The sequence below is a fragment of the Mesoplodon mirus genome (assembly GCF_964341445.2).
Source record: "Mesoplodon mirus genome assembly, chromosome: 19".
Taxonomy (NCBI): domain Eukaryota; kingdom Metazoa; phylum Chordata; class Mammalia; order Artiodactyla; family Ziphiidae; genus Mesoplodon; species Mesoplodon mirus.
In genome coordinates this window covers 58,814,626-58,827,547 of record NC_138995.1, presented here as the reverse complement: position 1 = coordinate 58,827,547, position 12,922 = coordinate 58,814,626, and the positions used below count along the sequence as shown (strand labels likewise).

Below are 12,922 nucleotides of genomic sequence, written 5' to 3'. Positions count from 1 at the left end.
TAAATTTCTTCTAATCTAAAGCAGCTCCCTTCTTTTTTATGCTAGGGTAATTAAATTTTTAAAAAATTATAAGGAAGATAAAAGTAAGTTGGAGGAAGGCAAAATGATAAATAGGTAAGGAGATTAAAATGGTACCTAAAATTGCCTCCTAACCATAAGGAAACTTTTCTTTAGATAAGCTGAATGCGTGGTTGGCTCCATTAACTGATTTTTAACCATTTCCGTTAATGTATTACAAACGGTAAGTTAAACAATGAGATATTTTAGCCTGGACTTCAGCTTCTGGCATTATGATACATTAGGTGATATGACATTGTTTTTGTGACATTGGTGGTTTCATAAGTGGTATGGGTAGTCTTCAAGTATCTTCCCTCCCCCACAGAGGAAACAAATTTTAAAAAAGATGCAGTTGGAATCGAACTTCCTGCCCCAGATGGGACTGCACTGGCATTACCAAGAGCCTGAAGCCAGCTGTGATTTGTAAAACTTAAGTGTAGTTCCCCAGCTGAGCAAGAGCTGTCCAGGGCAGCTGATCTAGTTCCAGGATAGTAACACTCCTGACAACCTGCAGAAGTATAAGTGAATCCTCCCTAGAGGACTCTGATGAATATCACAAAGACCACCAGCACAGAGGCAACGATTGAAATTAGAGTCCACAGAAACAACAGTTAACAGATGTAGGTCCCCCACCTCCAGGTACTGGAATTGTCAGGTTCATAATGAACCACAATATGCAAAATAATAGGAGAAATAAAGGACATTAAGTTATCTCGTGCTGTGTAACAAATTACCCCGAAATTTAGTGGATTGAAACAACATTGTTACTTCGCAGTTTCTGTAGATCAGGAATCCAGGCATGGCTTAGCTGGGTCCCCTGCTTCAGAGACTATAATCAAAGTGTCAGCCAGGGCTGTAATCACCTCGAGGCACAACTAGAAAGGATCTTCTCCCATACTCATTCTTGTCATTGTTACCAGGGTTCAGTTCTTCACAGACTATTGGCCAGAGGTTCCACGTGTCACCCACCAGGGTCCTTGGACTCTTTTTTTAAATAATTTTAAAATTTTTATATTATTTTTAGCTGCATTGGGTCTTCATTGCTGTGTGCTGGCTTTCTCTAGTTGCGGCGAGCAGGGGCTACTCTTCGTTTCGTTGCGCGGGCTTCTCATTGAGGTGGCTTCTCTTGTTGCAGAGCACAGGCTCTCAGCGTGCGGGCTTCAGTTATTGTAGCACATGGGCTCAGTAGTTGTGGCTCATGGGTTCTAGAGTGCAGGCTCAGTAGTTGTGGCACACGGGCTTAGTTGCTCCGCGGCATGTGGGATCTTCCCAGACCAGGGCTCGAACCCTTGTCCCCTGCATTGGCAGGCGGATTCTTAACCACTGCGCCACCAGGGAAGCCCCCTTGGACTCTTTCATCAATAAAAATTGATAAGAGGCCAGACAAGAAATTCAGGCAAGCCTTTATTGGGACTCTTGCTGCAGCAGGAGGGAGTGAAAACAAGAAAGAGGTGCCCTTGTTTGCTCCATGAGGGGGAGCAAGCCGGTTCCTTAAATGGGGTGAGGGGAGAAACAGTTTTTCGGTAGGAAGTACTTCAGGAAGTAGGAAAATTTTAAATTAACCTGGAAAGATTATCTGAGAGACAAGAAAGAAGAGGAAGAGCAACATGAATCATAAACGTTTATGTAATTACAAATAAATATTGCCTGCATAAAATAAATATATTCAACGAGGGCATAAAAAAAGTCAAACTAAAAGGCTGACAGCACTAGCTGGTTAGTCTGGGAGGGAGTTTAATGGAGTTAAGGTGTTATATTCTCTTTGTATTATTTGAGAGAGGGTTTAAGATCTTTAACTTTTTGCTGAATTAAATGTGTAAGGTAAAGTTTCAAGGATAACCAATAAAAATAAAAGAGAATTCGTGTATAAATTTGAAACCAGAAGAGAGAGAAAATAATGGACTGAGGAAACAAACAAACAAAAAATCCAGTAAAAGATAAGAATGGAGGAAAAAAGCGTTGAAAAGGCAGAACAAGAAATATAAAAACAAAATGATAGAAATAAATCTAAATATATCAGTAGAAAATAAATAAAAGTGGACTAAAGAAAAAATTCGTAGAACTACAGGGAGAAATTGATATTTTAGCTTATTTGTTATTTTATGCAGCTTTCCCTCTAGTTCAATGTAATTTAATGTGCAGGGTAAATGTCTTAATATTTCTTATCAGCTATTAGAAATCAAATTCAGAGTGCAGACAAAACATGTTTAAAAGAAACAAATGTGGGCTTCCCTGGTGGCACAGTGGTTAAGAATCTGCCTGCCAATGCAGGGGACACAGGTTCCATTCCTTGTCCGGGAAGAACCCACATGCCGCGGAGTAGCTAAGCCCGTGCGCCACTACTACTGAGCCTGAGCTCTAGAGCCTGCAAGTCACAACTACTGAGCCCACGTGCCACAACTACTGAAGCCTGCGCCCCTAGAGCCCGTGCTCCGCAACAAGAGAAGCCACAACAATAAGCCCGCGCACTGCAACGAGGAGTAGCCCCCACTCACCTCAACTAGAGAAAGCCCGAGCACAGCAACGAAGACCCAACACAGCCAAAAATAAATAAATAAACATTTTTTTAAAAAAAATAAATAAAAAATAAAACAAATGTTTTTTAATATTACTATATATTTTGTAAATATATTTGGATAAATGAGGGCAACTGTTCTCACAAAAGAGAAAAGATCTAGAAAACCATAATTCAAAAAGTCATGTGCCACAATGTTCACTGCAGCACTATTTACAATAGACAGAACATGGAAGCAACCTAAGTGTCCATCGACAGACGAATGGATAAAGAAGATGTGGCACATTTATACAATACAATATTACTCAGCCATAAAAAGAAACGAAATTGAGTTATCTGTAGTGGATGGACTGTCATACAGAGTGAAGTAAGTCAGAAAGAGAAAAACAAATACGGTATGCTAACACATACATATGGAATCTAAATGGTTCTGTTGAACCTAGGGGCAGGACAGGAATAAAGACACAGACGTAGAGAATGGATTTGAGGACGCGGGGAGGGGGAAGGGTAAGCTGGGACGAAGTGACAGAGTAACATTGACATATATACACTACCAAATGTAAAATAGCTAGTGGGAAGCAGCTGCGTAGTACAGGGAGATCAGCTCGGTGTTTTGAGACCACCTAGAGGGGTGGGATAAGGAGGGTGGGAGGGAAGCGCAAGAGGGAGGGGATATGGGGATGTAGCTATGCATGTAGGTGATTCACTTCGTTATACAGCAGAAACTAACACAACATTGTAAAACAATTATACTCCAATAAAGATGTTAAAAAAAAAAGAGAGAGAAAAGATCTAGCTGACTAAATTGATAACTTAATGAAGATTTACTTCATCACTTTAAACACACAGAGGTGAGAACCTAATGCATGTCAGCATAGGATAGGCTAAATCTACTTTGTTACATCCATAATATAGGTTAGAATAGGACATTCAAAAAAGACGAAGTGTATTTATACGGTTTCATGAGAAAAAGAAAGTTTGAAAACAACATTAACACAGTAATCATATTTGTGAAAACGTGAATATTCTGTGTTAAGCTGTAAAGCTTTTATTTTAGGGAAAGGATTTTAGGAGTATTTTCACATTCTGCACAACACACTATCATGTATAAATTCATTACAAATAATATTATTTTCCGATTCTGGAAAATAAAGGATTTCATCTTTCTTTTTCTAACAGCAAAAACAACCATGCCATTTGTGGGTTACTAGGCAACGCGCGCCGGACCAAACCATCCTCGAGGGTGAGGGGGGAGATTTTGCTCTAAAGGAAGTGCTCGGGATTCGTCATGCGGCCATCTTTGAGAGGGGCACAGCTGTTTCTAGCCTTAAAAGAGAACTAGGACTGAATGGTGGTTGCTAGGCAACGCCTAGGCACTGTCGCCATCGTTGAGTGTGGCATAGTACTGCCACTACAAAACAGAAAGCCAAGCCAAAGCGGTTGCTAGGCAACCCCTCGGCACCGTCGCCATCGCCATCTTTGAGTGTGGCACAGCTCTTTGTCAATTTAGAATGTGAAACGTACCAGTTTACGTGATGGTTACTAGGCAACGCCTTGGCGCAGTCACTACCTTCAAGTCGGGCTCTTCATTCTCTTAGTTAAAGAGTCAAACCTCTTCAAGGAGCGACTAGGAAGCTTCGCAAATACAATTAGCCGCCATCTTTGTTAGAGGTATTGTGACTTCCGGCTGGGGCGGAAAAGAGCGTAACGGGGCTTGGGGGAGGTGCTGGAATAGGAGTTGATGGGGGTTTGAGTTGGATGAAGAAGGCGGGAATCCAGTCCTCTTCCAGTCAGCTCCCCGTCTCGCCCTCTGTCGGCTTCGGACCGCAACCTGACTTAGTGTGACTACCGGCATGCTCCAAGGCGGGCATTGACTGTCCCCACGAAGGGACTGGGAAGCGGGGGTTCCAAATGGGGGAGGAGGGGACCGAAGGCACCGTACATCTGCTGTGCCTCGCGGCATCCAGCGGGGTCCCTCTGTTTTGCAGGAGCAGCCGCGGCGGCGCCCCCGCCCGCCAACAGGTGGGGCCCCGGGCGCCTGGATCTCCGAAATAGAAGGGGCTTAGATGCTTGGACTCTGGGTCTTCAAGGGAGTAGGGGCTGGGGAAGTTTCAGTATTGAGTTTGGAGGGTCGAGGGTGCAATTGACCAGTGATCCTGGTTCCCCGAAGAGGAGGGGCCAGGAGGTCTAGAGAGAGGAGGGGGTTGGGGACCTGAGTCATTGGTTCCCATAGAGGGACGGGATTTGGGGGCTCCTGTCTAAAGTCCCCAATCTTTCCCCAGCTCCCATTCTCTGTCATCGGCTCCCTCAATGGAGTCCATATGTTTGGGCAGAATCTCGAGGTGCAGCTGAGCTCTGCGAAGACGGAGGACACAACCGTGGTGTGGAAGAGCTTCCACGACAGGTCTCCAAGGGTAGCTTGGGGGCAGGGCCAGGGTGATAGCCCCTGTTGAAGACGACCCCGAGGCCATCCAGCTCTCCAACGCCAGCTGTTTACCTGGTTGTGGGATCTTTGACAAGTCAGTTACCCTCTCTGATCCCTGAGTGTCTCTGAATGAAAAGCAGGTTGTGCTCGGGCATGTATGTAGCTGGCATCCAGGATCAAGGGCAGACCCTACTCTCCTCCCTGCCTTGTTTCCTTGGCCTGGACTCATTCTTCCTTCTCACCTTCCTTTCTCACAGCATCACCCTCATTGTTCTGTCATCTGAGGAGGGCACCTCGGAGCTGAGGCTGGAGAGACTACTCCAGATGGTGTTTGGGGCCATGGTGAGACTCCCCAACCCTCTTTTCCAATCCCAGGAACCTGAACTCTCAGCATCCCTCTCCCTCGGGACCCAGGAATCCTGGAACCCAGTCCCTCCTGCCTCGGACTAAGGAGTCTAGATCCCCAGTTTCCTCCTCCTGCAGACACAGTAGTCTGAGTCCCAGCCCCTTCTGTCTTATAACCAGTTATCCAGGTCCCCTGCTCTCCTATATGGTTCTTCTAGGTTCTTCTTGTGGGACTTGAAGAGCTGACCAATATCCGCAACATAGAAAGACTGAAGAAGGAGCTGAGGGTGAGGCTGCAGGACATGAGGATGGGAAGTTAGGATACCTGGTTACTGATATTTGGGAACTACAGTTCCCAGAAGCCCCCGGGGCAGCCTGACCCAGTGGGTTCAGGGGGCAGCTTGGTTGTCTGACACCCCTCAGCAAGGCCCAGTAGGGCCAGTTTTCTGAGGAGGAGGCAGCAGATCTGGGTACTACCTGGGTCCTAGGCTTCTTCATTTTCCCTCTGCTAGGCCAGTTACCGCCTCATCGACAGCTTCCTTGGGGACTCAGAGCTCATCGGGGACCTGACCCAGTGTGTGGACTGTGTGGTTCCTCCAGAGGGGTCCCTGCTGCAGGTATTGGGAATGCCTTGTAAACTCTTAAAACTGTCCCTCTGGCCCTGGCTCAGTCCCCATCCTCTTACCCTTAGACCATTGCCTCAACCTCTTCCTATCCTTTTGGCTTCTAGTCCAACCCCCGCCTTGACCCCGGAAGGATCTTTCTACACCGAGCTGCCCCTGCCCCTCCCCTGGTCACAGTCCACCCGTGGCTTTCCATCACCCCCAGGACAAGGTCTCAGCCCCTCAGCCTGGTGTTGAGGACCTGAGGAATCTGACGCCCGCCAGCCTGCTCGCCCTAATCTCTACTAACTCCACGGCCCACCCTCTCCCAGCTGCCTCATGAGTCTCACAAATCCCCACAGCTTCCCAGCTTCCCTGCCCTGGCACATCCTGTTCCTTCTGCCTCGGAGATCTCTATCTCCCCTTCCTTAAATATTGCTCTGCATTCATCTGGCATGGCTTGCCTCCCAGCATCGTGACTCTCGGCAGGTGACTTGACCTCTCTGAGCTTCAGTAGGTTGTAGATTGCGCCTACCTGGCATGTAATACAACGCGATAAACCGTAGCTGCTGCTGTTACAAGTATTAGCTTCAGTAGGACGTGTCAGGCTATGTAGCAATCACCCTACCTGTTTAATTTCACACTGTGACTTGGGATGGTACCTGCATGTGAAGGTGAAGGAACTCAGGCCCAGGGAGAGTGAGACACATGAGCGTGGCCACCAGGCAAGCTTTGAATTGTATGGCCATCTCTTCCCACTCCTTACGCACCTGGGAAGTCACTGTCGGTCCTGCTCAGGTCTCCTGACTCGCAGCCGGCCTGCCTCCCTTACCCAGGAAGCCCTCTCTGGGTTCGCCGAGGCTGCGGACACAGCCTTCGTCAGCCTGGTCGTGTCGGGCCGGGTGGTGGCAGCGACAGAGAGCTGGTGGCGGCTGGGGATGCCGGAAGCCGTGCTGCTCCCCTGGCTGGTGGGATCCCTGCTGCCGCAGGCCGCTCGCGACTACCCGGTGTACCTGCCTCACGGGAGTCCCACGGTGAGTGAGTGGATGGGACGGGCAGGGGGAAGGTGGGGGCGGGGAGAAGCGCGCAAGGGGTGGGACCTGGAGGCTTTCTCGAAGAGGCGGGGCTTGCGATGAGAAGGGGAGGAGCTCCGGCCAGCTCACCCTGCGGGCTGCCTCAGGTGCCGCACCGGCTTCTGACCCTGACGCTCCTGCCGGGCTTGGAGCTGTGTCTGCTCTGCGGGCCGCGCCCTCCCCTCAGCCAGCTGGATGCACAGGTGAATCTGGGCTACGTCCCGCTCTTCCCCTGTTTCACCTGCTACCCGCGAGCCCCGGCCCTTCTCTGAGCACCCTGACCCGCGAGTGCGCTCTTTACGCTTGACTCGCCCTTGGTTCCGCCCCCGCCCCTCTTAGGCCCCGCCCCCTTCGGGCCATGCTCCAATCACCGTCCCCGCAGCTCGGCCCCTCTTTCCCTCTTACAGCATCCTTCCAGGCCTCGCCCCTTCCACGGTCCCCTCTGCCCTCTGCCCTTGTGTTCTCCTCCCCTGCCCTGGCCAAACCGCCTTCTCTTGGTATCCCCCCGACCACACCCACCGGCCCCGCCTCTCTCGCTGACCACGCCCCCTGCAGCTTCTGGAGCGCTGGTGGCAGCCACTGCTGGACCCGCTGCGGGCCTGCCTGCCGCTGGGATCCCGAGCGCTGCCCGCGGGCTTCCCCCTGCACACGGACATCCTCGGGTAGGGCTCAGACTGGGGAGTGCGTTGGGGGTCCTCATCCCCTCTTTTCTGGCCGTGACACCTCTTTTCCCACAGGCTGCTGCTCCTCCACCTGGAACTGAAACGTTGCCTCTTCACGGTGGAGCCCTCGGGGGATCAAGGTGACTGAGAGGAGGGCGGGGCCGGGAGGGGCGTGGGCTGGGGAGGGGCTCTCTGTTACCCTGTCCCTCTTCCCCCTTCAGAACCGTCTTCTGAGCAGCGTCGGCGCCTCTTCCGCTCCTTCTACACCCTGGTCACCGCCACGCACTTTCCACCAGGTCAGCGGCGGGCACAGCGCCCCCTTTGCACAGGCTGGGACACTGAGTCCCAGCTCTCATAAGGTGATGGTGGGGAAACTGGTAGGAGAAGCCAGCTGTGAAGTGGGCTTGGCTGTCTGTGAGGACTGGGCGGTGCACACTGACAGGAAGGCAAGGGAGGGGCAGGGAAGTCCCAATCTGCAGGTTTCAGGACCTCCTGGCTAACCCTAATAGTTAACACTGAGGCCTCATGTCCTGCCAAGTGCTTTTCTGTGTACTCACTCACTTCATCCTCATAGGTGAGGGCTATCTCGTGTTACGTCATCATTCCCATATTATGGATGAGGAAACAGGCTCAGCTAATAAGCAGCAGAGCCACGATTCAGCCAGGCAAGCCTGGCTCCCACATCCACACACTCCTGCTCTGGTGCTGCAAGTACACGCTTTGCCAATAGTCTCGGGTGGAGTAGGGGTGGTAGATTCCACGGAGCCCAGGTCCGGAAGGAAAAGTTGTCACATACGACCTGTGAGGCCCAGAGACAAAGGAAGGGACCTAGAATGGCACTACCACCCCAGCGAAGACCCTGATGAATGTAACAAAATGGTAAAAAGCTCCACCTGGAAGGGGCAGACGACTGTCCCTTCCTAGCTATGTGACCCCACCTCCCAACCTGCTTCCCACCTGTAAGTGGGGCAGGGTCCTCAGAAGGGTTACGGGAGGTCTTCCCTGGAGCCCAGCGCCCGGCACCTGGGAAACATCTCCTGCGTGTTTATGATCTGTATTGCTAAGCAGATTACCTAGGGCTGCACACGCAGTGTCCCCAGGAAAGTGGGGGACTGAGGCTGGGTGGGAAGAGGGGGAGAAAGTCCATGATCTTCTCAGGTCCCGACAGCTGGCTGGAGCTGTAAGGCTCTCCTCTGTCAGGAGTCAAACTTAGGCCCAGGATGGGGGGTGGCCCCCGCAGGTTGGCATCCTAATTGTCCAGGCCCCACTGGTCACCTCGGCCCTCCCTGTCCTTCCTTCAGAGGCGGGGCAGCCAGAGGAGAAGGCGGAGGAGGTGGTCCATCGGGCACAGGTACCAAGAGCCTGCTACCTGGTGTTGGGGGCTGAGGAGCCAGGCACAGGATGGCGACTGGTGGCCCTGCAGTTGGGGCCACGGCGGTTGCTGCTGCTGCTGTCTGCTCAGAGCCCCACGCATGGGCTGAGGGGCCTAGCCACCCACACTCTGCATGCCCTCACCCCACTCCTCTGACCGCTGGGCGTGAGCGCCAGACACAGACAAGGACATGGGGCTGTTAGCGTCTCTCTGTTTATTCGCTCACAATAATACACAGCCCCTGGACAGGGAGGGGGCAGGAGGGGCTACGACAGGGTGGGGTGGGAGGGGAGGACGTTCCCACTTCCCTGGCCCCTCTCCCCTCTGTGCTTCGGGGGGGAAAGGGAGGGAGGGGGCTCCCCCTTACCCCCCAGAATGTAAACAGCAGCAGATGAACAAAAATAAAAATACAAAAGGCTGGAGGAAGGCCCTAGGCACCCCCCGACCCCGGGGTCTTCCCTGTCACCAGCGGAGGTCCCCTCGCTGCCCCATCCACCACGGCTGCCTCAGTCCTGGTGGCTGCCCAGTGCCGGCCACATCCCCGGGGGCAGAGTCCAGGGCTCAGAACTGCTGCGCCAGCAGCTCACACAGGTGACGGGAAACGGGCTCCTTGCTGGTGCGCAGGGTCAGCCGGTACATCTGGGGGGACGGGGGGACTCAGGGAGGAGGCAGAGAGGATGGAGAGCCCGGGGCGGGGGGTTGGGGGGAGGGGGATACAGGGCAGATAAATGATGAGAGGAGAGAACAAGGATCAAGGGATCAGAAAGGTGACAGAAGGGACAGGGGAGACAGGTAAAGGATGAAAGATAAAAAAAGAGGCCACAAAGGGTGGAAGGGATATGGAGAGGTGAAAATCAGGGAGGAAAAGGGAGAGGAAGACCAGAGGATGGAGAGACAGGAGGGAGACAGGAGAGGGAGGAGACAGGGACACAGAGCAGAGGCATGTGATTAAAAGAACACAGTGAGGCAGGAGAGGGCCGGGTGCAGAGAATGCACACAAAGCGGGGAGCCTCGCAGACCACCACTCACCTGAGCCTGGGCATTGGGTTCCAGCCGGAGCAGACAGCCCACCTGCAGGGCTTTAGTCTGGATGATTCCAGCCCCCACGAAGTTCTCTGGGTTGGGATCCACGTTGTCCAGGAGAGCAGAGCCAAACCCCAGGAGCTGAGGGGGAAGGGGGGAGCCGTCAGAGGGTGCCCGACCTCTGTTAGCTCCCAGACAGCGGCACACCAGTTCCCCCAAACCCTTTGGAGTGGAAACTGGCCCCACTTTACAGATGGGAAAACAGAGGCTCAGAAGTTGAGCAGCCACTGCTCCCCAAATCCCAGAGTTGGAGAGAGAGGCAGGGCTGGGAAACTAGCCCCGGTCTAGCCTGTCTCACCTTGGCCTTAGTGACCTCCGCGTCCATGGGGTGGTTGGCTTTGAAGATTTTCTGCGCCTCCTGTTGGGGGCTGGGGGCCGGGAAAGGTTCAAGTCAGGGATCTGGAAGCCCCAGCCCCGCCCACCCTGAGGGCGGCTTTGGCTCCGCCCCCCCCGCGGCTCACAGGCTCAGCTGCTTCCAGCGCTGGAAGAAGTCCTGGGCCGCCATCTCCGTCGGCTGGAAGAACTTGTTGATGGTCACCGGGAGCTTCAAGGTGAGGGATTGGGGGGCGCCCCCGTACCTGGCGGGAGAGGAGGGAGGGCTCGGTCAGACCACACCCTCGCCCCGGAATCCCCGCCCACCCGGCAGCGCCCCGCCTCCTGACTCACCGGAAGCGCACGGACAGGAGCGGGGGCGTCAGGAAGTCCCGCAGACACTCGATGTTGAGCACCTGCTGTACCTGCGCCCCACCGTCCACCTGCGAGGCCACCCGCTTGGTCTGCACGGCCAGCTGTGCCCGCCCGTAGTCAAGGAAGCCAGAAACAGGAGCGGCCCGGGGGGCAGGGGGATGGTGATGGGGAAGGGACTTGGCCATCATCACCTGATGGTTCAGAACTTTCCTGGAAGCCCCAGCCTGCCGGGCGCTGCCATCCAGGGCTCATTGTACAAGGCCTAGCTCCAAAGTCCTTCCTAAGCCAAACCTCTGACCTAGGTGCCTCCTCTGGCCTTCCATAGTGGGCTCAGCCACCTCTATTATGGTACAGGTCACACCATGGCTCTGAAGGCTGACCTGGGTTTGAATTCCAGCTCTTAGCACCTCGGTGACTATGAGCAAGTCACTTAACCTTTCTTAGCCTCATCTGCGAAATGGACGTAGTGTCCTCAGCAGTCAATGAAATCATCCAGCACAAGTACTTGTCAGTGTGTGTGGCACAAGGTAGGTTCATCAAAATGGTGGCAGTTAGTGTTGTCACCATCTACCTTTGTGTCAACAACCCATTGGCAAGGACGGGGTCTTATGTCTCTCTCCTCCAGGCTCTGCCCAGCACAGAGCTGAGCCTACAGAAGGCCTCTGGAAATGTTGAATGAACCAAAGAACTGAAAAGGTCCTTGGGTTTTAGGGTCTAACCACTCTCATTTCCAAGTTGTGCAAACTGAGGCCCAGAGAAGGGGGACGGGACTGACGACACTGCTCAAGCAGTTCCTTTATGCCAGCCACCCTTCCAGGGTCTTCGAACCACACTGATCTTCAAAACAAGCCTGTGAAAAGGAGGATGATCTACACTTTACAGAAGGGATAGCAAGGCTCAGAGAGGCCAAGTGACTGGCCCAGGTCACACAGGAGAAGGCCGTGGTTGGCAACAAGACCCCCAGGCCTGGCTTTCGAGGGCAGGAGGCACTGGAATCATGGGTGTCGAGCCCGATGGAAGACGAGGTCAGGACATGGGAGGGGCCTGACAGGGACCAACTGAGGCCCAGAGCAGCTGTGATTCTGGAAGTAACACCTCCTGCATCCCTATCACATCATGTCACTGTCACTGTTAAAGAGGCCCACCCCATCTTACAGATGACACTAAATCTCAGAGAAATACCATGGGCTCAGGCTTTCAAGTAAGAGGGCCAAACAGGGGTCTGGATCTGGGTCCATCTCCTTCCCAGCTGCCAGGAAGGTGGACCCAGAGGGGCGGGGCTGGGCCAGGCCGATATGAGGATATGAGTCTGGAGGTCTCCAGGGTGGACCACGGTGGGAGAGAAGTTCTGGAACTGCACCGAAGTCTTGTTGCCATAGAAGAGATACATGCGGCCTGTGGGGGGTGAGGAGAGGTAGGGCTCCATCTTGAGTTCCTTCCACGCCCTCCCGAAGCCAAGGTCTCCCCGAGACCACCCCATCGCCCCCGGACGCACCCAAGTTCTGCCGGAACTCTGACTTGACTCCAATCTGCAGCAGCTGGTTCTCAAACAGGACCCCGTTGTTCCTGCACACGAACCTGGGTGGGGGCGGTGGGAGCTCAAGATGACGGGTGCCCGCCTGGCTCCTGCTCCGTGCTTTGCACTTGCCCCCACTGCCCTCCCCAACTTCACCCACGACTCACTTATTCAGCAGCTCATCGGCTTCCGGGATGGGCGGGCCAATGTCCTCAGGACCTGGGCTGCAGGTGGGAAAGGAGAGAGATGGGAAGGGGCTTGGGGGGGCTAGAGATAAAGGCCCAGAGCTAGTGGTGGGAGATTGCAAGCCCTGAAGGAACAGAAGCCCAGAATCCATATACCCAGATTCCCCAAAGAGCCCCAGAATCAGACTGGCAATTGCCTCTAGTGGGAATCGGACCCTGGCAGGTACCGTCAGCAACCCCCTACCCTGTATCAGACGGCCCTGATTTCACTCCCTTCCAATTCCTTGCAGCTCATCAGGAGAGCTTGATGAGAGCTCCCAGTCCCCTAACCCTCCCTGGGGACACGGGAGTCTGCCCCCCAACCCCCTGAGGCCACCCCTTACTCAGCAGCTGGAGCTGG

The 12,922-nt window shown here is 53.5% G+C and overlaps 2 protein-coding genes across 3 annotated transcripts in view; one reads left to right on the top strand and one right to left on the bottom strand.

Moving 5' to 3' along the window:
- The first annotated feature begins 3,821 nt into the window (after positions 1–3,821).
- Positions 3,822–9,213, top strand: FUZ (fuzzy planar cell polarity protein). Of its 2 annotated transcripts, XM_082608059.1 has the most exons (12): positions 4,273–4,413; positions 4,561–4,594; positions 4,855–4,976; positions 5,255–5,339; positions 5,561–5,629; positions 5,855–5,959; positions 6,781–6,978; positions 7,125–7,220; positions 7,573–7,679; positions 7,755–7,819; positions 7,901–7,975; positions 8,981–9,213. In XM_082608059.1, exons 1-12 carry the CDS (start codon positions 4,331–4,333, stop codon positions 9,205–9,207), a joined length of 1,266 nt encoding a protein of 421 aa, XP_082464185.1. In that variant the 5' UTR covers positions 4,273–4,330; the 3' UTR covers positions 9,208–9,213. The 2 variants fall into 2 exon arrangements, with proteins under 2 accessions (XP_082464186.1, XP_082464185.1); XM_082608060.1 differs by lacking the exons at positions 4,273–4,413; positions 4,561–4,594 and adding an exon at positions 3,822–4,243.
- Positions 9,214–9,248: 35 nt separating this feature from the next.
- Positions 9,249–12,922, bottom strand: part of AP2A1 (adaptor related protein complex 2 subunit alpha 1) — a 32,893-nt gene continuing 29,219 nt past the window's right edge. The window contains exons 16-23 of the mRNA XM_082608058.1: positions 12,505–12,561; positions 12,317–12,399; positions 12,128–12,216; positions 10,801–10,925; positions 10,596–10,712; positions 10,433–10,502; positions 10,081–10,215; positions 9,249–9,690 (exon numbers count right to left, since the gene is read on the bottom strand). Coding sequence (XP_082464184.1) covers positions 9,613–9,690; positions 10,081–10,215; positions 10,433–10,502; positions 10,596–10,712; positions 10,801–10,925; positions 12,128–12,216; positions 12,317–12,399; positions 12,505–12,561 — 754 coding nt within the window. The 3' untranslated portion in view covers positions 9,249–9,612. The remainder of the gene's footprint in view (positions 9,691–10,080; positions 10,216–10,432; positions 10,503–10,595; positions 10,713–10,800; positions 10,926–12,127; positions 12,217–12,316; positions 12,400–12,504; positions 12,562–12,922) is intronic.